This window comes from Dendropsophus ebraccatus, chromosome 8, assembly GCF_027789765.1.
Source record: "Dendropsophus ebraccatus isolate aDenEbr1 chromosome 8, aDenEbr1.pat, whole genome shotgun sequence".
In the NCBI taxonomy this organism is placed as follows: Eukaryota; Metazoa; Chordata; class Amphibia; order Anura; family Hylidae; genus Dendropsophus; species Dendropsophus ebraccatus.
In genome coordinates, this window is record NC_091461.1 from 32,486,104 (window position 1) to 32,510,270 (window position 24,167).

Genomic DNA, 24,167 nt, shown 5'->3' on the forward strand with positions numbered 1-24,167 from the left:
TAACCCTCCCCCCTTCTACCTAACCTGTCCTATTTGGGCTATGTTCACACAATCTTCTATGATTCTTATTGAAGTCACTAAAAACAACGGCTGTCTATTCACACAATGCATAGACTAACAGCCATTGTTCGTAATGGCCGTCATCTAAAGATCGCCTGGGCAGCCCCTTCTGCTGCTCCCCGCTCAATGTCTGCACGTGTAATGCCCCTATTCCACGAGTCGTTTGTAGGAGCAAACGAGCGCTATTAGCGCTCGTTTGCTCCTCGTTCCCCGCTCGCTGCCGCCGCTATTCAATGCGGCTGCAGCGAGCGGGTGAGTGCGGGAGGGGGCGGCGGGGAGCTGCTGGGGGGGCTGCCCGGGGGATCGCTGATCGTCCGGGCAGCCCATAGGATATAGCAGCATCTGCTGCCGACGGTCCTATTCAACGGAGCGACGGCAGCAGATCGCTGCTATATCAGTCGCTTGTTTTTCAACATGTTGAAAAACAAGCGGCTGCAACGATCAGCCGACATGAACGATGTCGGCCGATCGTTGCACTCTATTCCCCGGGACGAATATCGTTCGTAGCGGCCGTTATCGGCCGAATACGAACGATATTGCTCCTCTAAACGACCCGTGGAATAGGGCCTTAATGGCACCAACAGTGAGTGTGGAACGAGGAGCAGGTGAGCGCTGACCTGACAGGTGGGTGCTCACTTGCTCCTAAAAATTGTAAATATTAAATATAAGTAACTTTTTAAAAGCCACACCCAAAATGTGTTAAAAGTGGCCAGCATTAAACCTTTACCTGAATAATGAAACAACGGCCGTCATTGCAAAGACGGATGCCAAAGTATGCAATACAACGGCCAGGGGCGTAACTAGAAATGGCGGGGCCCCATAGCAAACCTTTAATTGGGCCAAGCCCAGCTCCCAACTGACCACCAAGCAGTCAAATGTGGTCATAACTTCATAACTGCAAGTGAACTTCAGGAGCGCTTGCAGTTAAAGGGGTACTGCAGTGAAAACTTTTTCCCAGTAATTAAAAAACATTTCAAAGTAATATAACTGTAATATGCTTCAATCACCTATCTGCCCTCCTTCAACCCCCACTAGGAAGTGAAGTAAACTCATTCTTATCTAATGACTGTAGACCCCAGGCTTTTCTGTGGCAGCCATTTTGTGACAATGACTAAATCAAGAGGGAGGCGGGTCTAAGCCCTGCTACGCAAGCCTCCCTTTGTCTTATTGGCTGAACAAGATGTAAGGCATCTAACAGTTTTACAGAGTCAGTTAGACATCACAGGAGACAAAGTGCATCATGGGAAAGCCCAAACCAGGAAGTGAAAAAAAAATGAAGCCACCAACTGGAGCTTCAGGGACCTGCAAACAGCGGGAAATTCAAACAGAGACTCCGGAGGGATGGTAAGTGGGAAAACTATGTTTATGATTGATTGGTTGTTGTTTTTTTTATCAGTGCCAGAATACCCCTTTAAAAGGGACATTTGCACATCCTGGGAGAACTGCTAAGCCACCTGGTGCTGCAAATGATGATAGCTCAGGGGGCCCAGTGTATTGCAGGAGCGAGCCATTGGCCCCCTGATGTGGCAGGCCCGTGCAGTTGCTATGGCTGCTACAGTGTTAGTTACACCCCTGAACACAGTCTTTGTTTTGAGTCTAAAATAATGGCTGTTGCAAAACATTATGTGAACATAGCCTTATAGAGCTATTTATTTTGGTTGCAAAATACTGAGCAAAAATACTGTATGGGAACATAGCCTTTATCTGCAATATTGTAGCTTGCTGGGAATGCTGGGAGGATTACTCACAGTGAGTTCATCAGCAACTTGACCTCAGAATAACCCTTTGTAATAAGCATTACAAAGAAGCTACAATGTTACAGCCTACCAGGGACTTGCTTACATCAGCTGTCTTAGAAGGGAGGGGGTAGGAGGGGGAGATAGAGAGAAAGGCTCACACACAGATTTCCGTGTCTTCAGCAGAAAGCAGCAGATCAGAACTGGGAAAAGGAGACTGAATGGATAATAACAAGTATGGAGTGAACTGTTATTCTTACCATGGGCAACAACATATCAAAAGTTATGTTTGAGTGAAATACTCCTTTAAATCATTGCCTCTGAGAAAATATCTTAGTAATACAGTGCAGCATGGGGTGTGATACGGTGGCACATGTATGAAGCAGTAGTACAGCCTGCACGTGGCACTGTACAGTCTCCGACACATAATCATATAAGTCATATACAAGACGCTTATTGCTTACATTCTGCAGAACTACATCAAATGACTGTAAAAACAACTACTGACCTAAACAGATAGAAAAACTGTACATGCTTGGATATTGGTTCCGTGACAGTAGCCAAAAAAAAAGTAAAAAAAATCCAATTGTATGTCATCTGTAGATAATAATGTCCATATATAAGATAGATGATAGATGGTTGGCACGAGTTAGACTCATTACTGCAGCTTCTAGCTGTGATCCTGTTGTGAACTCTCATGATATGGCTACATAGTGACACATGTTGTGTGACAGTAAATTACACCTAAGGGAGCCGTACTTTACACTGTGAGCACAGGTTTTTTTGTATAGCAAACAGCGGGCGTAAAAATAGACCTGTCAATTATTTTGTGCGCCTCCAGAGAACAACGTCCGTAGTGTATACACTACGGCCGTTGTTTCATACATTGTAATGTAATTGATCGCTGTAAATGCTAAAATACAGTGTGTGAACATAACCTTAGGATGCATTTACGGCTGTGTCGGTACACTACCATGAAGATTTAAACAGTTGCATCACTCCCGTCATCATAATGATACATGATGCCAGGAGGTCAGTTATTACAGTCAGTATATTCCGTGCACGGACCATATTTGCGGAGCATGTCAATGCCCCCTTATTCATATAGATGACTTAGCTACTTTAGGAATAAAGTGGTCATACTTCTAATTTTGCTCTGTGTCCTCCGCAGGATAAGACAATTGTCACATACCACAATATAAAGGCAAAATACGGACGTAATTTTGAGCTAAAATACGGCTGCATTTTTAATATAATGATGTGCTCCCTTGAAGTCAATGGGAAATTGTGCACACACAGTATAGAATAATGTCACTGATTACAACAGTCCAATGAACGGTCATTATTCACCACCTGCATTTGCAAAATATGGCCTTTTTTTTTTCTTCTTTTTTTCACACATTATTTTATTTTTCCTCAAATTACGACCATACTTTTGTTTTTACTTTGTGTGAACATAGCCACAAAGTATGGATAAAATAAAGCCAACAAACAAGCAAACACAACATATCTTTGATTTTTTTCCCCCTCATTATAATACGTAGGTATATCAGGAAAATTACAATATAGCATTGTCTAATAGTCCAATACAAAGTATACAGTCAGTGCGAAAAAGAACTTGTTACCCCATTAGAAAGGTTCAGTGTAAATTTTTCAATAAATGCTAAATTACCAAAAGGTTAAAAAAAAAAGTAAAAATATAATAATAATAATATATAATAATAATATATATATATATATATATATATATATATATATATATATATAGCTACAAGTTCCCATAGCCTTTCATCAAGACACCTGACATTTTCATTATAAAACATCCTAAATTTTGCTTCTTCACTTTAACGCGTTACATTTCCTTCCTGAATATCATCGTTGATAAGAAATAAAGGAACAAGTGTAAAATGTTTTTTTTTTTTTTTAATTTATGGAGTTTCTTCAGATGTTCTAAAAGACTAATTTCAATGGCTATTTGGCTATTAATCTAATAGTAACCTGCAGACCTCACCTGATCTTATCCCCAGCTGGTGCAGTGATCCTAGTGAATCTGTCCATATTACTGGGGAGCTATAGGAACCATATGTGTCGGTGTTATAATCCTGCGGTGGACTGCCAGCTCCTGCGCCCTGGTGGAGTTCCCATACATGTGACTGTGCGCTCTCCTCTCTGGTGTTTCATAGACACATTTCATAGGAGAAGTAAAACTCGCTCGTTCACATAGTCTCAAGTTTCTGTTTTGTCACATGACTTTTTTTTTTTTTTTTTTTCCTCCAGCCCATCCAGCTCATAAATAATCCCAGACAAACAGTGAAGCTTCTACCTTTGTGGGTGTGAACCTGTAGCTACAGCTCCTCTTCCTGCTCCTATATCATTCCCATGCTTACTATGGCCTCTACATCAATCAATAATGTGTCATTTATTGGGCATTACAGCAGGAAGCTAAGGTTATTCTCTGATTACCGGAGACTAGAAAGACGCCAATGTCATCCTGGTATCTGATTGTATGCAAAATAGATAAGGAGTGAACATAGGGAAATAAAGGGTGTCTATAGCTAAATTCTAAAACAAAGCAGTAATCAATCCCCGGTAGACATGCATTTTGGAAGTGTTCACACAGTATATTTTTAACTATATTGCCTTTTTAGAGCATTTTTCTGTATATTTTCTATTTGTGTAAGTTTTTTTTTTAGATTTTTTTATTCGCCCGTTTTTGTTTTTTTGTGCATTTCATTTGTGAAAAGTTGTTTTTGCTGTAGCCCTTTTTATGCTGGTCTCACACATGGCAGTTTATTTGCAAAACAGTCACTGCAGTTTTTCAGCCAAAGCCAGGGGTGGTTCCGGCAGGTAGGAGACATAAGTGTCATGTGTGAAACCAGCATTAAAGGGGTTATCCAGCACTACAAAAACATGGCCACTTTCCCCCCTCTCTTGTCTTCAGTGTGGTTTGCAATTAAGTTCCATTTACTTCAATGGAACTGAGTTTGAAACCCAACCCAATCTGGAGAGAAGAGAGGGGGAAAGTGGCCATGTTTTTGTAGCGCTGGATAACCCCTTTAAAGCTCCATTAGAATCAATGAAGCTGCATCATGGGTGGCTGGCCCGCCTTCAGTGCTTCACCCCCGTTTGGTTCCTGGGCATAGAATGGGGCCATATGCGGAAACTGAGCCACGGTTCAAAAAAAGCCAGTTGAAGCGCGGAAGCGTAAAACGGCTGTAGTCTCAGTGGGACACTATGCGATTGCCATGCCTGTGTACCGATGACCGGTGTTTGTTTTGAATAAACCGCACTTGTTTGGTGAGTTGCCGCTTTCTGCATCTGTTCTTGTCTTGCTATATTGGATTATCTTAATGCTGAGCACCACCTGAATAGTGCATCACACATCATGCATACGAAGATTGCACGCCAGCAACCCAAACTACTGTGTGAACAGACACAGTGCCAAGCGCTCTATGTTCTTACCGAACTGCAGTTAAAAAAAAAAAGGATTGCAGCACCGGCGCCGTTCTATCCATGTGAAAATCTTAAAGTGAATGTACTGCTGGTACACTCGCTTTAAGGACAGTAAAAAAAAAAAAAATTACAAAAAAAACATAAAAATATCTGAAAGGTTCAGCCTTTTTTTTTAATGTATTTTAGGGTGCCCCCAGACACAGCTTTTTTGTGGTGTTTTTCTGGCCTCCAAAAAAAATTACCAGAAAAACTGCCACAGTTTGCAGAAAGAAAACGCCAAATCATCCCCATGCTATGGTTTGGAAAAACTGCCTCAGAGCCAAAAAAAATGCCAGAGAGGAAAAAAAAAAAAGCACCACAGAAAAGAATTCCATTGACTTACAGTTAAGGCTAGTTCACACATCATTTTTGCAATCCATTTTCTAATCCGTTTTTTGTAAAAAAAAACAAACAAAAAAAACAAAACAGATGCATTTATGTGTATCCATTGTGATACGGTTTTCCATTGACTTGATTTATTTTACACAAAAGTGTGAACCGAGCCTTAAATGTTTGTTTGTTTTTTTTCTTGTAATTTTTGAAAAAAAATTAATCAGTGTGAAACCAGTCATAAGCTGGTTTCTCACAGCAGGGTTTGGATCAATGTTTGTAAGGCTATGTTTACACATGCATTTTTATTGCATTACTGCATCACTTCATTGCAGTAATTAAAGGGATTATCCAGCGTTAGAAAAACACTGCCACTTTCTTCCACAGACAACACTTGTCTTCACTTGAGGTGTGGTTTGAACTGAGTTCACTTCAAACTGAGTAGAATACAGTTGCAAAACCTGCACACAAACTGGAGACGAGCAGAAATGGACCTATCACTTGTGCAGCCTGTTCAGCTGCACAGGGGCCCAAGCCAATAGAGGGGCCCGCCAGGCTCAGACTCTAAAGTGTCAGCTTAGCATGGTACATGTCTGTAATGGGCCCCCAGGCAGGATCAGCACCCGGGAAGTGAGCATGCACTTCCATTTCCTGTGTGTCAAGATGAGACCAGGAAGCGACGATCAGTAAGGACCTGGGCAGCAATGGAATGACAGCAACAGGAGATCATGAGAATATCCCCTCTTTCATGGGAAAGTGTTGTGAATTTTTTGTAGCAATTAAAAATCTATATTGAAACATGATTCTCTACTAATATGTTATTGTTTGTTTATTGTATATTTTCTAATTTAATTTATTGTTTTTGAGTACAGATATCTTGCTTTCTGTCTAGCGCAGCTGCTCCAAGAATTTGCTTTACTGCAGAGAGTTTTGTGGTCATGCTCCATGTCATATACAGTTGTCTTTGCTCAGGGATGAGTACAAAGGTGGGGGAGCTGATCTGTGTCTTATTATCTGTAGTTAATGTTGCGTACAGCACAGACTGATCTGCAAAAACAGCTATTATATTGTATACACAATTGTATATATCCCCTGTGATATAACATCTATGAGTCTGCATTGTCTATGGACTCTTTGCGTTCTACTTATTCCCACAGCATATTAGCTGAGACATCTCCTACCCCTGAGTATATTTGTCTTTATACTTTTATATTAATTCAACCTTGGGGTATTTGTTCGTCTATAACTTGAAGAGTTCTGAAGCCTTCAAGGGCGTCATTATCGATTCATAAATGAAGAAAAAACAAGGCATGAAAGCTATTTAGCAGATCTGGTGCCGAACCAGCCACGATTACAATGTTGGTTTAGGGCTTATTTGCCCATGGATGCTGGAAACGTACACAGGGAAGCGAGCACAGAGAACGCCTCAATGTGAGGTTTTATACTGTGCTCTTCTTTTTTATGCCCTACAATCCAGTCTGTGTCCCCTGCTGTCAGCATCCGGTCATGGAGATTTGACGTCTGCAGGCCTAAAGTGGCCCGTAGCCAACAAGATGCCTGAACAGGAAGCCAGAGCAGACTGGTGCAATGCAATGACATCGTCATGCCTGTCACTGCTCAGCTGCTAACTACAAAGGTCAGAAAGATAGTCTGCTCTGTTAATGGTGGGAACAGGGTTAGCTGGGAATTACTTTATTTTAAAGTGACTCTGTACCCACAATCTGACCCCCCAAACCGCTGGTACCGTCGGCTGCTTTAAATCCAAGATCTGTCCTGGGGTCCGTTCGGCAGGTGATGCAGTTATTGTCCTAAACAACAACTTTTAAACTTGCAGCCCTGTGTCAAAATGGTGTGGCCTAAAGTGTCTGGGCCCTAGGCCTGCTACACCTCTCAGTCTCTCCTCCCCGCCCTCTACATCATTAGGAATGCCCATGGGGAGGATTTCTCCTAATCATCACTTGTCTGAACACTGCACAGGTGCTGGATCATTAAGGCACCTGTGCACCGCTTAGACAAGTGATGAATAGGAGAAATCCTGCCCAGGGGCATTCCTAATGATGAGGAGGGACGGAGAGGCATTGCAGGCCTAGGGCACTAGGCCACGCCAATTTGACACAGGGCTGCAGGTTTAAAAGTTGTTCTTTAGGACAATAACTGCATCAGCTGCCAAGCGAACCCCAGGACAGATCTTGGATAAAAAGCAGGTACCAGCAATTTGGGGGGTTCAAATTGTGGGTACAGAGTCACTTTAAGGGGTTGTTATTACTGTGTGGGAAGCTAAGAGGGTATTACTGTTATATAGGGGCACTAAGAAGGTATCCTTAGTATGTCGAGAACCCAAAAGGAAGGGCACTAAGGGTGTGTCCTTGCTATGCAGGTGGTGCTAAGGGGCATTATTACTGTACAGGAAAAACTCGGGCTGTGCTTGGAAAAGTTCGAAAGCCCCATAGAGAATGAAGGAAGCTATGTTTATTCCAGGCCACAGTTATTGTCTCTCTCTATCTATCTCTCTATCTATCTATCTATCTATCTATCTATATATACAGTGGTGCCTTGGATTACGAGCATAATTGGTTCCGGGACCAGGCTTGTAATCCAAATCCACTCTTATACCAAAGCAAATTTTCCCATAAGAAATCATAGAAATGCAGACAATTGGTTTCTCACCCCAAAAATAATGATTTTATATTCTGAATAACATGTAAAACAAATGAAACAAACATTTATAAACAGCTGAATGAGTCATATTATAAGTTACTGTACAGTATAGCAATCAGCATGTGGTGTATAATGTATAGCATGGGTCTCAAACTCAATTTACCCAGGTAGAGTCTGGGTGAGGCTGGGCCGCATCAAGTTTTCCACAAGAAGGGGACTGGGGGGGGGGGGGGTGACACAGGGGACTGGAGTAGCTGGGGGGTGACACAGGGGACTGGGGGTCTCTGAGAGGGGACTGGGGGGAGCAGGGGTGACAGAGGGGATCTGGGGGGCGAAAAAGGGGACTGGGGGTGAAAAAGGGGGTGACAGGGGACTGGGGGGAGCAGGGGGTGACACAGGGGGGTGACAGGGGAATAAGGGGAGCAGGGGGTGACACAGGGGACTGGGGGTCTCTGAGAGGGGACTGGGGGTGACACAGGGGACTGGGGGTCTCTGAGAGGGGACTGGGGGGTGACACAGGGGACTGGGGGGAGCTGGGCACACACCCCTCCTCCTCCTCTCACCCCCGGCACCGGCGCTCTCCTCTCAGCCGCACATGCAGCTCCTCAATCTCTGGAGGAGGAGGCCGCATAGCTGCAAGTCCTGGGGCTGTAAAGCAGGATCGGGGGTCTGCACTGCATCCCCCGATCCTGCGCTGAACAGCCCCAGGACTTGCAGCGATGCGATCACCTTGCAGTCCCCACGGCCTCCTCCTCCAGAGACCGGGGAGCTGCATGTGCGGCAGGGACGCTAGGGGGCGGCGGCTCTGCTAGGCGGCTGTAGGCCCCTGCACTGCACACCTCCCCTCCCACCACCTCCGCCGCCGCCCACCTCTCCGTCATCTTCGGGAGGCCGGCCGAACAGCTGCAGCCGTCCCTGATGCCGGCCCCCCTCTGCCACGTCATCAGCTGCTCAGCCGCGATTGGCTGAGCATAAAGTTAAGCTCAGCCAATCGTGGCTGAGCAGCTGATTAGGGCCGTACTTACAGGAAAGCTACCATTGAGGTGGGGGCCGCAAACTGGTGTCCCGAGGGCCGCAGTTGGGCCGCGAGTTTGAGACCCCTGATGTATAGTAACTGCATAAATCTGATAACACAGCAGCAGTTTGTAGATACAGGATGGAACTGCAGATCCCTATAATGCAGCAGTGTAGTACAACAGGCTAGAATAGAAGAGAAGCAGGGCTGCTGTCAGAGGTCCGTGTGGTCACATGATAGCAATGGAAAAGGGGTGTGTGTTCAGCATGGACCAATCAGGACTGACAGAGACTGCAGGGAGTATGAAGGAATGAGCAGGGCAGATGTGGGCACATACATGCAGCACTCACTGTCTGGGGAGAGAGGGGTTACAGCTATAAAGAGATTACCCCCACAATCCTGTCCCCTGATGTAAGCCCCAGCCTGAAGAGGATCTGCTATGATTTGGAAGGTGAGGGAGACTTCCTGGGTCAGAGTACAGGACTGTAGACCCCGCTATGCAGACCATGCCCCTCCTCCACTCCCCCTCCCACCCAGTACAGGGAGCTCTTAAACCAAAGCAATGCTCTTAAACCAAGTCACAATTTTGAAAACCTGTGGGCTCTTAAACCAAAACGCTCTTAAACCAAGTTACCCTTAAACCACATTGGTCCGATCAGTTCCCGCTATAACATCGAGTGGAGGCGATCAATTGTCAGTTTCAACTCTGAAAGCCTCCTTGGCTGTTGTGACTGATCTGCCAATACAATCTCCCATAGGAAGGCTGGAGAAAAAAAATCTGAAATTGATTCAACGCAATGCTTTGAATTAAATAAGTAGTTTAATGATTGCTTATAAAAGCCCCCTAGGGGCACCTAAAAAATGTAAATGAAAAAAAAAAAAGTTAAATGTTTTAAAAAATATATATTTAAAAAAAATCTACTATAATGAAAAATTTTTAACCACCCGCTTTTCTCATCTTTTCAAATAAAAAAAAAAAGTAAACAAAATAATAAATATATATATAGTACAGAATTGTCCAAACAGTTCACATAGAATGTTATTAATCCTGTGAAATGGTGAAAACATTTTTACCGAAAATGGTGAGAATGAAAAAAATCCAAATGTCAAAATTGCAAATTTTTTTTGTCATATCATATATCAGAAAAAAAATTATGAAGAGGATCAAAAAGTCCCATTTACACCAAAATACCATAACAATAAAAACTACATATAATGTTACAAAAAATGATCCTTTATACAGCTGGACAGACGAAAATAAAAAAAGTCACAGGGATTAGTATAAAGCATTTTTAGGTTCACACATTTGCATTCAGTCTTATTTTTTATGGCTGTCATTTTGAGTAAAAAATACAGCCATATTTATCAAAATACGGTTCTATTTTAGCTTTTAATTGATGGTTATTCAAAAATATGTCCAAAAAAAGAGGTTGTGTGAACATAGCCTTAACCCCTTAGCGACCCATGACGTACCTGGTATGTCATGGTGCCACAGGGGGAGTTCCCGCCGGGAGCCCGCTGTGAACGGCGCCGCTCCCGGCTGCTATCTGCAGCCGGGCAGTGCCTCTATTAGCCGTCATGGGTCCCGTTGCCGTGCCAGCTAATTAAGCACTTCAATGCAGCTGTCAAACCTGACAGCTGCATTGAAGTGCTTCAGACCTCACGTCCCTGGTGTCTAGTGGGACGGATCTCCCCCCGCGATGTGATCGCGGGGGGGAGATCCGTTCTTTTGCCCGGCCCGGGCCTCAGCGTCGCAATGACACTGATCCCAGCTCGGCAATACAATGCACTGGCCTGCAGCAGGCCAGTGCAGTGGATCACAGATCTGATGGATCTTTGCTGTGTATATACACAGCATTGATCTCTATGAGAGATCAATGCTGTGTATATACAAGTCCCCCAGGGGGACTTCCAGTTACAGTAAAAAAGTGTTTTTATTAATAAAAAATCCCCTCCCATAATAAAAGTCCAAATCACCCCCTTTTCCCATTTTATAAATATAAATAAATAAACATATTTAGTATTGCCGCGTGTGTAATCGCCCAAACTATTAATTAATCACATTACTGATCTCGCACGGTAAACAGCGTAAGCGCAAAAAAACATCCAAAGTGCAAATTTGCGCATTTTTGGTCGCATCAAATCCAGAAAAAATGTAATAAAAAGTGATCAAAAAGTCGTATATGCGCAGACAAGGTACCGATTGAAAGTAAAGATCATGGCGCAAAAAATGACACCCCAGACAGCCCCATAGACCAAAGGATTAAAGCGCTATAAGCCTGGGAATGGAGCGATTTTAAGGAACGTATATTTGTTGACAATGGTTAGAATTTTTTAAAGGCCATCAGATACAATATAAGTTATACATGTTATATATCGTTGTAATCAAAACGACTTGCGGAACATATATAACAAGTCAGTTATACCCCAGGGCGAATGGCGTAAAATGCAAAACTCCCCGAAATCCAAATTCCGTTTTTTTTCAATTTGACGGCGCAAAGGATTATTTTCTGGTTTCGCAGCATATTTTATGGAAAAATAATGCCTGTCATTGCAAAGTACAATTGGTTTCACAAAAAATAAGTGCTCATATGGGTCTCTCGGTGAAAAAATGCAAGTGCTATGGCCTTCTAAACATAGTGTCGTGCCGGGGTGACAGGCTCCGATCGGGTCAGGGTCACGGAGATTTCAGCGCCCGAAGCCCGGCGCGCGCGCTGAGAGATGAGTCCGATGCCCATAGAGAATGTTGGAGCATCGGACTCCCCATTCATTCTCTATGGGCGTCTGACTCTGCTGTCAGCGCGCGCGCCGGGCTTCGGGCGCTGAAATCTGCGGGATCCGGCGGGATCACGTGAGTATAAGGGTTCTAACGGGGTCGGGAGCCTGTCACCCCAGCACGGGGGGTGACAGGTGACCTTTAAGGGGTTAAAGGGGTACTCCAGCATGGGGGATATATTTTGATCTAGTCGGGAAGGAGGTGGCTGAGAGAAAAGACGTCCACTCACCTCCACGGTTCCAGCGGCGTGTCCCGTATCGCGGCGCTCCGGTCCCCGGTTCCCAGCCGCTTCCTGGTGTCTGACGGGGGTCCGAGACGTGACGTCTCAAGCCCGCTCAGCCTGTCAGTAACAGAGGCGGGATCCGTTTCGGGCCCGCGTCAGACACCAGGAAATCTCATTCCTATTATTGAAGGTGTAGGTACAAAAACCGACCACGTGCAAAATTGTAGATTTTTGGTCACATCCCAGAAAAATTGAATAAAAAGTTTCATATAAGCAAGTGTAGTACATTCTTAAAAATGTTTAAAAGCATTCTTAGGCCATGTTTACACACTGTTTTTTTGCAGTAAACAACAACCATTTTTGTGGATTTCGACAACAGTCGTTGTTTACTGGCAGCGATTCATTACATTATGGATGGAACAACGGCCATAGTGTATACATGGCCGTCGTTTTCTGTGGCCACACAAAATAATTGACATGTGAACGGCCACTGTTCGGTGAACAGTGGGCGTACAAAATAGCCTGTGCTCACAGTGTATAATATGGCTCCCGGACGTACTTTACCCTGTGGTCAATGGTAAATTGGAATGTGGGTACACCTAAATGTGTCTGTATTCCAATTAAAATCAAAAGATGTTCACCCGGCTGTTATTACTGGTTATTACCAGTTTTAATTTATCTTATGGAAAAATAAAGCATTTAATTACAAAATACAATTGGTGTTAAAAAAAAAAAAAAAAGACCTCATATGGATCTGTAAGAAAATGAAGGTGTATGACCTTTTAAACACAAGGAGAAAAACAAAAACAAAAGTAGTTAAATTAAAACCATGTAAATATGGTATCACAGTAATTATACAGATCCAATTAATCGTCCAAATGATGTCCGTTTTATTGGACAAATAAAACTGCACTTCACTTCCATTTAAAGCTGGGTCTACTCGCATCTCACCCAATTCTCCACATCCTAAACCCTAATACCCACCTACTGTAGCTTTCCACATTCCTGACCCCAATACCTGCTCAGCTACCCACATCGCTGCCTCTGAAACCCACCTAGCTTCCCACTTCCCCAACACTGATGCCTGCCTAGCTTCCCGCATCACCGACCTTCATCCCCACCTAGCTTCCCACATCACTACACCTGATATGACTATGCCGCAGTCTCGGCCAATCATACAGGCCAAGGGGCTTCATCAGGGGACATGGCAGGTCTCTGCCCGGTTGTTTACTATACTTATTTGTTAGGTCAGTTTTGTATTTTCTTTGACTGTGTTAGCCACATCCTGCATGGATTTTAGTGGATTAATAAAATTAGGAGAGGTAGAGCAGCATATTTCATTTTGCATGTGCCACACAGTGTTGTATTGTCCCCACCGATGAGTAATACTGTTTTCATAGCCAGTATAAACACGGATCTCTCCTGTCTTCCCTCTTGTTGCATTAAACATGAATTTATTTTCGGATCTCACACTGAAGCAGCGCCATTCCAGCACTATAATATCTCCTTTTATTCGGAATTGTAATACAAGTGCTTTTTATGAGTGACTGTAGTTGGATCAAGTCTGATTGAGCAGCAAGTGTATATTCTTGCAGAAAAGGTCACCATCTATTGTTGTTGACTTAAAGGGGTTTTCCGGAAACTTTATTTCTTTTATATGCTGTTTAAAAACAAAAAAAGCAATGATACTCACCTCCCCTGTTCCCCTGTATCTCCAGTCCCAGTGCCTTCCAGCCCAAAGCATTAGACCGCTTGTTCTGTTTCCAGGACAGAATACTTGCCCACTCAGACAATCACTGGCCTCAGGGGTATCCCACCTCGGTCAGTGATTGGTGGACTGACCCTGCTGAGATGCTTAAGTGGGAAAAAGAAGTGAAGAGTGGAGGACTGGAAGCTAAAGGAGTGGAAGCTGCAGGGGACTAAGGGAAGTGAGTAGCATTTTTTTTATTACACCCCTAGAAAATCCAGCAACAGATCTTAAACGGGTATTCTCATCTCAACTAGCATATAAAAACGTAAAGGGCTCAGCAAGTTAAAGTGTCACTCTCCTTATAACTTTCAAAATCTAAATCAATAGTAGATATGATATAAAGCAAGTTTGCAATTTACATTCATTATTTATTTATGGCACTTCGTGTTTTCTGCCTTTTTTTTTTTTTCTAGAAAAAAACAGGAAGCAGTCAGAAAACAGGAAGTCCTGTGTATCCCAGTCATCTGATTGCTCACAGAGACAAGGCAGTCATGTGATTGATGGACACATTGAGCCGTGACTCTCTGTACTGGCCGGAATTCCTGTGTTTACTCTGTTTATTTCAACTAGCACAAGTCAAAAAAATCTGCCTTCAGGAAACTGGACCTGGATTTCTGGTAAGTTCAGCTTTTTATTACAGCAGGATAACAACAAAAATAATGAATGTATATTATAAACTTGCTTTATATCACTTCTACTGTTGATTTAGATTTTGAAAGTTATAACGACAGAGACACTTTAAATATTTTTGCAAATACATTCGTTAACAAACTTTCCTACTTCTACTCGTATATGCTCACTCTTTCCCTTCCATTGTTGATAGCTCGTGTCTAGTTTACCGACAACCACTCTGCTGTAAAAGCAGTAGTCTGACTGGTTTATGTTTAGCTATAATATTGATGTATAGAGATATAGGGGGTGGTATTTATCAAGCTTTAAAGTGTCACTTTTTTGGCATAATATGGGCTGATGTGAACAAATGTATTCGCAAATGTCTGCTTTGCGAATAAAATTTTTGCATCATCCCAGTTTACGGCCATTGCACCGGAGGGGTGTGGGCAGAACGGGGGGCACAGACTCTGGGTCCACTGAATTCATCATTTTTTCCATCTGAAAAATGATAAGGAAACCTATGCCAGCTCTGAGCTGGTATAGGTTTCCCTCCGTGCGCATACTGGTGCACACAGGTTTTATGTAGGGGTAGCGCTGAAGGGACATTTTTAAGCCTTGCTTAAAAAATGCCGGATTTAATAAGTTTCCCCCATAGTCTGTGTATACTTTAAGATGGTTGATAACCTAGGCAATGAGCTGTCAAAATGGAAGGGAAAGAGCAGCATATCAGAAGAAGGTCACAAGTTTGCTAATTCAATGTATTTGCAAAATATTTAATTTTAAGTATGTTGGTTGTGAAGGGAATACCCCTTTAAGTGGAGCATATAATATAGAAGAAAGACTAAGGGGAAGATTTATCAAACTTGTGTAAATGTAGAATTGTCTTAGTTGCCCCTAGCAACCAATCAGATTCCACCTTTAATTTTCCAAAGGACTTGTGATTAATGAAAAGTGGAATCTGATTGGTTGCTAGGGGCAACTAAAACAATTCTATTTTAGACCAGTTAGATAAATCTTCCCCTAGGCCTTTTATTAAAGGAGAAGATTTTTAAAATCTGGCAGCCGGCTGGGGCAGGCTTGAATTTGATCAGGAGTAGGAACTTACCTCTCCCTGTGCCCTCGGTGAGCGGCAGAACCGGCCTTGGGACCCCTGCCGGGCTCCAAGATCTCTGACGCTGACTCATCATGACCCAGCTAATGAACCAGTAGGTGACTGGGGCGGGACGTTGCTCCAGTCACTGATTGGCTGACCAGCCAGTCCATCAGCCGGGGCAGACATTTTCCCATGAGACGTGACGTCATCACTTCTTAGGGGAAGATCACATCTGGCGGGGCTCCTGAAGCCGGTCATGCCGCTCACCTTGGGCACAGGGAGAGGTAAGTTCCTACTCCCAATCAAGTTTGCCCCTGCTCCTGCCCGATTTAAAAAATGGCCGGACTTCTGTGTTATTTGGCTATCATTAATTATTAGAGATGAGCGAACCCGAACTTCGGCATTTGATTAGCGGTGGCTGCTGAAGTTGGATAAAGCCCTAAGGCTATGTGGAAAACATGGATATAGTCATTGGCTGTATCCATGTTTTCCAGACAACCTTAGCGCTTTATCCAAGTTCAGCAGCCCCAACTAATCAAATACCGAACGTTCGGGTTCGGATGGACTCAAACCCGAACCCGGTTCGCTTATCTCTATTAATTATCTTTTTAAAAAGTATGCATTTTTGCTGGACTGGTTTTACTGTTTAGTATGTATTTAACTTGCAGTAATGGCTACAGGACTTACATTTTCTAATCAGAGATGCACATTTGCAGCTGGTTGTGGAGCCAGATGAGGCCATCAGCAGCTTTTACTTACTCCACGCCTCACCGACCACATGAACTGAATATTATTTTGCTCATCCTGTCTACTTCCAGGTGCAAAGCTGAATTTTTCAATAGCGGAAGGGAAACCATTGATGCAAAACAAGCCGTGATAGCTGTGCTTCATGACTATTACCTGAGAAAAGCAGAGGTGTCAAACTGTTTCACTGCAGTAAAAATACTTTTTATACTAATACATGTATCAGTCATGGCTTAAATGTTAAAATAGGATCAGTTATGTCTGTTTTAGCGAATACATGAATTTCCCTTAAAATAATAATTCTAGAGCATGTGGTTGTAAAATTTTGCTATCCCACATGTCCCCATGGCTTGGATTATCCCTGGAGGCATGTGTAATGCCATAGGAAGACACAGCCGAGCACATTCTGCTCAGCAATGCTGCGTCCCATCCTATTTCCACCTGTGGCCCCTCTGCGCCAAATCTTGCAGTGAGAGCTAGACGCGGTGGGACCAAGCGGAATGTGGGGAGATGGGACAACCCTTTTAAGTGTTAATGTTATTTTTTTTTAAATTAAAAACTTCTGACATGTCACAGACAAAAAAAAACAACAAAAAGTGCAACAGCAACCTACAGGTGCAAGTGCTTACACATGATCAAAACCTGCTCTATAAATATTAAAAAATTAGGATCTTAGCAAACCATTTGATCAGAGTATACCATGTTAAGGTGGGCTCAGAGACATGGTCCTACTCTAGTATTCTCACACTAGCAATGGCCTCTCCTGGGCTAACAATAAGCCTACAATGGGCAGATAGGAGCCAAATAATCTCTATTTATAGCACCCATAGGACATGGGTGGAGTGCAAGCCAACAGGAGGTAGCCCCCCCCCCCCCCCCCACTCATACATACAACAGGGAAAAGCAAGAATCGGCAGCACTCCAATGTCTCTGGTCACACTGTTGGGTGCACACTGCATGTGGCTAAAGTACAAACAAAAAAACAAAAAGTGCAACAGCAACCTACAGGGGCAAGTTGTTACCGATTTTTCCTCTTTTATGTCACAGAAACATGTCAAAAGTTTTGATCAGATCAGTAGAGATGGTCAAAAAAAGCATGTGCCGGAGGCGGCATACTCTTCTCTTGGCTCCGTCTATGAATGGACGAACACTAAGGCCCTGGCTGATCGAACCTGTAAACATACCTTTTTATGTGTCATAGGGACATGTTAAAAGTTTTGATCAAAACACTTACCATGTCTCTGTAATTCAGTATTTTCCTGCGTATAAGACTACTTTTGAACCCAGAAAAATTTTCTCAAAGGTCAGAGGTTGTCTTATGCTCCGGCTGTCGTCTTATAGGACGGGTGCTGAAAATCGTTGGAACCTTACTGGAAAATCTATGGTTGCCGCATACAGTGTGGGGGAGCTAAAAAATGTCCGCATGCCTGCCGTATGCGTGGACCATATGAAGGGCACAGCAATCTGCAGGTGTCCGGAGTATGAAAAAAAAGAGATACGGTAGAATGGCACTGTGCCCAAAAAGACACACCTCTTTCACCCATCTGGCCCACACTTGTATCCTGCCGGTATTACTGTGCCTCCTTCTCAGCCTCTTACTGCTGTTTTTTATTAATTTTTATTTGGTGTGCATTGGAAGTGGGGTAGTCTTATACGGCGAGAATATCCCAAACTCAATATTATAACTGAAAAAGTTGGGGGTCGTCTTATATGCCGAAAAATACGGTATATCTTCTTTTTTTTCTTTTAAAGGACTAATGTTTGCATGAATTTTTTAATGCTATTTTGTACCCCCATATAATTCTCCTTTGGTGCACTGGTGGAGTTGCACCCACTAGTTTATGTTATCTAGTTAATCAACAAAGGTGCAAACTATTTCAACTATTGGGAAAACAATTTAAGGCTTCTTTTATCTTTACTATAACCACATTATTTAAAAGGGAAAAAAAAGACCCCTGGGAGTGTTCTGCTTCTTCATATGACTATATGCGGGGTCTGGAGAGTGGGTTTAGGAGAAGTTATCTGTTATGATGGAAATCGTAAGTCACTGTCTTATGTTTCATACATGCATGGAAGGTGCTGTAGGTGCTGTGGGTGGTGAGAGACCTCATTCAGACATATTGTTCTGAACACCTCAGATTTCATTGGTGCTAAATTTTAGCATAGAAGGAAGAAATCCTCATACACACCAAGCACTGTCACACCATTGATTCTAACAATGTGAACCATTCACACACAATGAGATTGGCCGGAATCAGGAGCTGTAAGCTCTACACATAAAACTACCTGCACAGGCACCTAGTCTGGTTGCACTCAAGATGGCCGCCAGCTTTGCCTATACGATCTGTGCAGTTGTTGGTTCTTGGATGGTACACCCAGTATAGTTAGCTATATGTTGGTGCCTATGCTATGTAACGGTGAGATGGACGGAAAGCTTGATTATTCTTCTGGTGGGTATTTTCCATAAAGAATGCATACACGCCCCACCATTGTGATTTTTCTGTATGGCCTAGTCACTAAGAGAGTCCCTCTTTGTATTTCTGGGTCTTTGCTCCTGTTTGCTTAGTTCTCTTTACTTTCCTCCTGCCTTCTGGAATTCCCCTCGGTGTTTTGTTTCCTAGCCATTTGCATTGCTTTGCCAGTAACCAGGAAAGCTCCCATGAATTAACTCCACCTCCTTGCAGCTTTCATTGAAATGTGATTCGACTTTGACTTAAGTCTCTGAAGGACAATTGTGTCATGTAAGTTAGCTAAGAACATAAAGTAGAATCGAGTGGAAATAATCTGTTCATGCAGGGACAGAGAGGTAATCTGGCAAATTATTCTTAATTTCATTAGCTCCGTGTTCTTGGACTGAGTTGCAATAATGACTAATCAAAAAAAGCTTTCACAATGACTGACATTAATAGGTGGATTTTATTTAACCCTTTAAGAACGGAGCCAATTTTAATTTTTGTGCTTTAGTTTTTTCCTCCTCGTGTTTAAAAGGCCACCGCGTTTGCATATTTTCCCCTATAGACCCACATGAGCCCTTATTTTTTGCGACATCAATGATATTTTGCAAATACAGACTTAATTTTTCTATAAAATATGCTGCTTAAGCAGAAAAAAAATTATATGGGCAGTCAAATTGGGAAAAAAGGTGAAATTTCTTTTATTTTGAGGGGTTTCGTGTTTACGCCGTTCACCCTATGGTAAAACTGACATGTTATCTATGTTCCTCAAGTCAGTATGATTACAATGATATGTAACTTGCATGACTTTTACTTTATTTGATTGCTTTTAAAAAATTTAAACCTTTAAAAAAAAAAAAAAAACTAAATGTGTTTATAATTGCTCTATTCCCATCCTTATAATGCTTTTATTGTTTGGTCTATGGGGCTGTGTGAGGTGTCATTTTTTGCGCCACAATCTGTTCTTTCTTTTGGTACCTTGTTTGTGTTGACTTTTTGATAACTTTTTATCAATTTTTTTGGGGGGATTTGATGTAAACAAAAATGCGCAAGTTTGCAATTTGGCATTTTTTTTTTTTGCCTACACCGTTTACTGTGCGAGATCAGGAATGTGATCATTTAATAGTTCGGGCGATTACACACGCGGCGATACCAAATATGTTTATTTTTTTATTTATGAAATGGGAAAAGGGGCTAAGCTTTTATTAGGAGAGGGGATTTTTATTATAAAAAAAACTTTATTTTTTTTACATACAGCAATCAGAAGTCCTCTGGGGAACTTCTATATACACAGCACTGATCTCCCATTGAGATCAATGCTGTATGTATAATAGAGCACGGGATCAGTGTCATTCCTACGCTGTGCCCCGGCCGGCTTAGTAGAAGGGATCTCTCTTCGTGATCGCATCACAGGGGGGGATCCCCCCACTAGACATTAGGGACAGGGGGCCAAGGGATATTTAAATATCTTTGACAGCTTTGACAGCTGTATTTAAATAGTTAATTAGCCGGGAGTGGTCCACGGCTGCACATAGCAACCGGGGACTACAGGCTGCAGAGAGGGCTCACACACTATACCTATAGCCATCCATCTGTGTTTCAGGTCTAGATGGCCCTAAATGGAATACTTCGGTGAAAAAAAAATGTTTTCAAATTAATTGGTGTCAAAAAGTTACTTCGATTTAAAAATCTAAAATCTTCCAGTACTTATCAGCTGGTGTATGTCCTGCAGAAAGTGGTGTATTCTTTAAAGTCTGGCACAGTGCTCTTTTCTGCCGCCTTTATTTCTTTATTTTGTTTTTTCTTCTCTACATTTTTCTGTTGAACCACAACTTTTATTATTTGTTTTTTAGTAAACTAACATTTATTATTACTCTTACCAATTCCAAGTTATTTAATGACTATTGAAGGTTTTTATTTCTTTAACCCCTTAAGGACTGGGCCAATTTGCATTTTTGCACTTCCGTTTTTATTTCCTCCTTGTGCTTAAAAGGCCATAGCAGTTGCTTTTTTAATCTAGAAACCCACATGAGCCCTTATTTTTTGCACCACTAATTGTACTTTGCAATAACAGGCTGAATTTTTGCATAAAGTACACTGTAAAACAAAAAAAAACAAAAACAAAAAAACACATTTTTTTAATTTGGGGGGTATTTGTTTTTACGCCGTTCGCCCTGGGGTAAAACTGACTTGTTATACATGTTCGTCAAGTCATTACAATTACAACAATATGTAACATGTACAACTTTTATTTTATCTGATGGCTTGTAAAAAATTCAAACCATTGTTTACAAATATATGTTCCTTAACCCCTTAACGACATCGGGCGTAAACTTACGCCCTGGCGCCATGGTACTTAGCGCATCAGGGCGTAAATTTACGCCCGATGTTTCCCCGATCGCTGCGTGTTCACACACAGCGGTCGGGGAAGATGGCCTGCTATAAATCATAGCAGGCCATCATAGCTTCACGGCACGGGGGGTGGTTAACACCCCCCGTGCTTACGATCGCTGCTATAGGCTGATCAATTCAGATCAGCCAATAGCGGCGATCGGAACCTTTCCGGGTCATCGGTGACCCGATGACCCGGAAAAAAATGGCGGTCGGTGCTGTCCGAGGACGGCACCGACCGCCATTACTGTAAAAAGTAATGTTGATCGCCGTGCCACCGGCCCGATCGCCGTGAATGGCCGGCCGGCCGTTCACGGCGATCGGGCCGGTGGCACGGCGATCAGAGTCCCACAAAATAGTAAATACCTGCCCTGGACCCCTCAGCTAGGTAGCCGAGGGGTCCAGAGCAGGTATTTGTACATTACTCACCTGTCCCGGGCTCCTGATCGGCGTCTTCCGGGTTCGCGGCGTCCTCCGTCATTCCGTTCGGTCTTCGGGTCTTTCCGGCGGTCCTCGTCGTCTTCTTTCGGCTATTTTCGGCTCCAGCCTCGTCATTTTCCGGATTTTGCGCTCTGCTGCCCCCTAGCGGCTGATATGTGTAATACACTTATCAGCAGCTACAGGGATATTCAGAATATAAAAAAAAAATATTTTTTTTTCCCAAATTTTTTTTTTTCTATTTTCCGCACCCTATCGCCGCTGAGTGTTGATCAGCATCGCACGAAAGTGCGCTGCTAATCAGCAACTCCTCCTTTTTGGCGTAGGGTGTTTTTTTTCTATATTCTACTGCCACGGTCTGCTTATAAGTGCCGCACATGAGTGCGACATTTATCAGCAACTCCTTTGTTGGCGTAGGTTTTTTTTTTATACTTACTGTAAAAAAACATGTAAAAAACACTACATTACACCACACTACATTGAATAAAGTTTGACACTACACCACTACATACCCCATATACTAGTCCCCGTATAAAGATGGCCCCCAGGGTGTTTTCGGCGTCAGAGGGATACGTTATTATTGCCTCCGACACCAAAACAGCCAGTGAGGATGAATGGGGGGGATCCTTCTTTCCTCCATTCATCCTCATCATCCAGTGACGTGTCTGGGAGTAGCGTAGCGTACGCTGCCCCCCAGACACGTCTTTTCCGCCAGTACCGTCCCAATAAGAGATGACTGCATGGTGTGAAATTCTACACACTCTGTGAGCGTACCTCAGGGTACACTTACAGATTTCGGGTACGTGCAAACTGCGGAATGGCGAAGGATAACCCTTTGTGCATTCCGCAGCTGGCACCCGCCGGCGGACTGATGCGGGCGCATGTCTCCACCCGTGTCATAGACTCCATTCTATGCACGGGCGGAATCCGTCGTCCATCCAAAGAATGAACACGTTGGACGGAGAGCGGAATCCGCCCGTGCATAGAATGGAGTCTATGACACGTGTGGAGACGTGCGCCTGCATCAGTCCGCCGGTGGGTGCCAGCTGTGGAATGCACGAAGGGTTATCTGTCGCGATTCCGCAGTGTGCACGTACCCTTAGAGTGTATGTAGGAAGGGACACCCGAATCCAGCCCCCAGATGCCCCCTTCCCCCCCATCCTTGGAGTTAGTGGGGAGATTGTCCGGGAACTGATCTTCCCACTGCTGGATAAAGGTCACCACCTGTACGGGGATAACTTTTATACCAGCACCCCCTCTTCCAGTACCTCGCTGCCCTGTAGCTTGCGGCACGATCCGAAAATATCAGAAGTAGTAATAGCGCCCTAATATTTAGCAGCCATGGAGCGGACCCAGCGCTTCTGGATATGAGGGACCCCGTATCGCACCAGGACAACATTTTCCAGGTGACGTCCCCCACACTGGAGAACAGGAGACCCCAGAAGAAGTGCAGAGTGTGGGGTAACAGGGGGATCAGGAAGGACACCATTTTCCAGTGTGACAACTGTCCTGATCCCCCCGACCTCTACATACTGGATCGCTCCAAGGCGCACCACACGTCATCGGAGTTCTACATTATCTAAATTCTGTCCCTTATTCCTATTTCAGGGGTCACGTTGGTCCGGGGATTATTCTGATCGCCATTATGGAGTCGGGAAGGAATTTTTCCCCTGTGATGAGGCTACTGTCGTCTGCCTCACAAGGGGTTTTTGCCTTCCTCTGGATCAACACAGGTTGAGTTTGATGGACACCTGTCATTTCCAACCTTATAAACTAATAATTGGCCTAATACCCCCAAATAAGTTAGAATTGTCCCTTTTCCCCAGCTAAATAGGTATGGCCGCCATTCCCATTAGAGGATGCCATGATGCAATTACAAAGCCTCTGTGCGGCCAGGACAGTAGAAACCCCCCACAAGTGACCCCATTCTGGAAACTACACCCCATAAGGAATCTAAGAAGGGGGGCAGCGGGGATATGGCCCCCTGGTGACGGCCACATTTGGGACGTGAAAATGAAAAAAATTGTATTTTTTATTTTCTCGGCACATGTTCTACGTAAGTGCCCGTCACCAGTGGGGTCCATATGCTCACTGCACCCCTTGTTAGATTCCTTATGGGGTGTAGTTTCCAGAATAGGGTCACTTGTCGGGGGTTTCTACTGTCCTGGCAGCACAGGAGCTTTGTAATTGCGACATGGCCTCCATCCTCCATTCCAGCCTCTAAATGGCGCTCTGTCCCTTTGGTGACTTGCCCTGTGCCCATATGGCACATTATGCCCACATGTGGGGTATTTTCGTACTCAGGGGACACTACCCTACACGTTTTGTGTTCATTTTCTTTTTTAACCCCTTGTGGAAATGGAAAAAAATCAAGGCTAGACCAACATTTAGTGTAA

At 43.5% G+C, this 24,167-nt stretch overlaps 2 protein-coding genes across 6 annotated transcripts in view; one reads left to right on the plus strand and one right to left on the minus strand.

The window, feature by feature from the left end:
- The window catches only part of BLNK (B cell linker), a 96,079-nt gene that overhangs the window by 50,873 nt on the left and 21,039 nt on the right, over positions 1-24,167 (minus strand). The window contains exon 1 of one of the 4 annotated variants that reach the window (XM_069980123.1): positions 3,808-3,992. The exons of 2 other annotated variants lie outside the window; for them this stretch is intronic. In XM_069980123.1, the coding sequence (XP_069836224.1) occupies positions 3,808-3,854 (47 nt within the window). In that variant the 5' untranslated portion in view covers positions 3,855-3,992. Of the gene's footprint in view, positions 1-3,807; positions 3,993-24,167 lie in introns of those variants that run through there. One more of the 4 variants, XM_069980125.1, reaches the window with a different exon arrangement.
- The window catches only part of DNTT (DNA nucleotidylexotransferase), a 335,507-nt gene continuing 318,466 nt past the window's right edge, over positions 7,127-24,167 (plus strand). The window contains exons 1-3 of one of the 2 annotated variants that reach the window (XM_069980128.1): positions 7,127-7,254; positions 14,454-14,657; positions 16,564-16,660. The gene's annotated coding sequence lies outside the window, so the exon portion shown is untranslated. The remainder of the gene's footprint in view (positions 7,255-14,453; positions 14,658-16,563; positions 16,661-24,167) is intronic. The other variant, XM_069980130.1, reaches the window with a different exon arrangement.